At 49.5% G+C, this 2,569-nt stretch overlaps 1 protein-coding gene across 1 annotated transcript in view; it reads left to right on the top strand.

Moving 5' to 3' along the window:
- ARPC2 (actin related protein 2/3 complex subunit 2) overlaps positions 1-2,369 on the top strand; it is a 58,251-nt gene extending 55,882 nt beyond the window's left edge. The window contains exons 10-11 of the mRNA XM_006157442.2: positions 26-78; positions 1,913-2,369. Of these exons, the coding sequence (XP_006157504.1) occupies positions 26-78; positions 1,913-1,937 (78 nt within the window). The 3' untranslated portion in view covers positions 1,938-2,369. The remainder of the gene's footprint in view (positions 1-25; positions 79-1,912) is intronic.
- Positions 2,370-2,569: the final 200 nt, after the last annotated feature.

Below are 2,569 nucleotides of genomic sequence, written 5' to 3'. Positions count from 1 at the left end.
GGCAAAAACGTCAGCCTTCCTCAAGGTGGTGAACCGTGCACGCCCTGATGCCGAGAAAAAAGAAATGAAAACAATCACGTAAGTAGAGCAGGCTTGCCTTCTCCTGAGCTCACCAAGAGGAAAGTAGTGTGTTGGACGCCTGGCCCACCAAGTGTCTGGGCACTAGCTCCATGAGAGGCTAGCAGGACTGTGCCTGCCCAGCAGAGTGGTGATGGGGCTAACAGGTAGGGTTAACAGGACCTTTCTACCACAAGCTATGTTCTCTTTGGGTCTGGGTTGAGAGTTCAGTCCTGTCTTCCTCACAGTCTTCCTGGAGAGCGGCTTAAGGACATTGAGGCGTGCGCCTCAGCCTGGAGCCACCTCCCTAAGCATGCTTTTCCTGGTCTGCTTTGCAGCCGGGAGTTTACATGGACAGGATCTCCTTTATCGGGTGGAAATGATGAGGAGAACTCTAGACCGTATGGAACTCAGCATTCAGGAGAGGCCCGCCTGGTCTAGAGCCTAGAGAGCTGTCTGTGAGCCAGATCCTGGTGCCCCTTTGGGGGAGATGTAGGCATTCCTGTTCCCAAGGTAATGAGGGCTTACCTGCTGTCTTCTGTGCCAGGAGAACTGAAGGACTTGAGGTAAATTCAGCCTCCCATCACCCCACATCACCAGTGTATTTGCTCACACCTCAGACTCTTGGGGACCTTTGGTGGTTGTGGTATACCTAGTACCTAGAGCTTCAAGCCACTTGCCCTGGCATGTGTGGCTTCTACCGAGTTCGTTTCTACTGCAGGAGAAAAGGGTGAGAGTGGTGCCTGAGCACCTGAGCATAGGTGAGTTTTCGGTCACAGCAACTTCAGGTGTTTACATGAGGCAGTCTGTGTCACCCTGACTTCTTTAGCCAGAAGGCCCTTCTGTGTGCTCTGGGTGGCAGCCTATGGAATGGAGTTCAGCCTGTAAACAGATCCTCTGCTTAGAGATGGCGTTCGGCTGCCATGCAGTGCAACAGTGGCAGCATTTTCTTCCACTCTGCAGCTTCTTGGCATTCCCGAAAATGGGCAGAGCTAGGAGCAAGGTGGGCAGCAGCCAAGAGTGTCCTGGGACACACGTGCTCTTGTGGCCCCTCCAGAGCCATGTCTCTGTCCTGGCATCTGCAGTCCTCCATCCCTCATCCTGCTTGCTCTTTGCAGGAGTGCTTTTCACACCCAGTACCACTTGGGTGACTTCAAATAGAGGGCAGCCTTTTTTTTTTTTTTTCTGCTTTCAAGGCCTAGTAGAGAGGCATGGAATTGAGTTGAGGCCAGAAGGTGAACTGGCTCCACTGTAGACAGGGAAGCTAGGGCCCCACACATGAAGAGTTAGGAGTCTGGAGACATGGACAGGGTGAAAGAGTGGCCAGCTTGCAGGGAGAAACACAGCCCCAAAGCAAAAGCTGAGCCCTCTACAGTGTGTGCCCAGAATTGAACACTCATAAGCTTCTCCTTAGGGGAAGGAGTAATAAAATATAACTTCGTTTTGGGGTAGGTGAGACATGCAGGAGAAATTTTAGAGTCCTTGTTTTTGCCCTGATTTTCATTGGTTCCCAGTTCTAGCTTCAAGATCACTTTACCAAATACCCTGACATACCAGTTGCAGGCTCTGCCTTTGGGAACCAGCTGGCCCCTCTGGGGAAGGACTCAATGAAACAAGGCACCACGGCTCACAAGCCTAGAACTGGGCCTTTGTTCTGTAAGCCAGGGTGAAGACAACACATGACAACAGAAATGCCTTCATGGGGTCGGGTGAGGGCACAGTGGTAAAGCACAGTGGCCACAAGGCTGACTCGGGAAGGTTCCAGGTTCATACCATCTTTGGTCCAGGAGTGTGGTGTAGGAGGAAAGGTCAGCCAAAAACCAGTCTTCACTCCTACGCTCTTTTTCTTTTGAAGGGGGAAGACGTTTTCATCCCGCTAACTCTTGGGAGCAAGAGGAGGAAGCAGCTGGCAACCGAAGGCTGGAACACTTGCTACTGGATAATCGTAGCTCTGAATGTTGCACCTCTTCAGGTTCTTAAGGGATTCTTCATTTTGGTTCCATTTTGTACACATTTGGAAAATAATCTGCAGAAACGAGCTGTGCTTGCAAGGACTTCATAGTTCCCAAGAATTTAAAAAAAAAAAAAAATTCCACTTGATCAACTTAATTCCTTTTCTTTTATCTTCCCTCCCTCACTCCCCTTCCCTTCCACCCCCTTTTCCAAGCTGTTTCGCTTTGCAATATGTTACTGGTAATGAGTTGCAGGATAATGCAATCTTAACCTGTTTTCTCCTAAGTATTTGAGTTCAAAACTCCTGTATCTAAAGAAATATGGTTGGGGTCATTAATAAAGAAAATCTTTCTATCTTACATGAGGATTTGCTGAATTTCTGGACTGTGAGCTCAAACAAGGGAGGGATAGGGAAGAACAGTAGACCTTACTGCTCTGAACCTGGAAACCCACACTGGAAATCATTAGGGTGGACAGCCCCTCAGGTCTAGTTCCTTACCCTGTCGGGGAGAGAACGGCCAGCTAGCAAGCTGTGAACTGAAATGCTTCCCGTAAATCT

The sequence above is a fragment of the Tupaia chinensis genome, unplaced genomic scaffold (assembly GCF_000334495.1).
Source record: "Tupaia chinensis unplaced genomic scaffold, TupChi_1.0 Scaffold000542_1, whole genome shotgun sequence".
In the NCBI taxonomy this organism is placed as follows: domain Eukaryota; kingdom Metazoa; phylum Chordata; class Mammalia; order Scandentia; family Tupaiidae; genus Tupaia; species Tupaia belangeri.
Note: the sequence above shows the minus strand (reverse complement) of the source record. Positions and strands in the feature narration are given on the sequence as shown.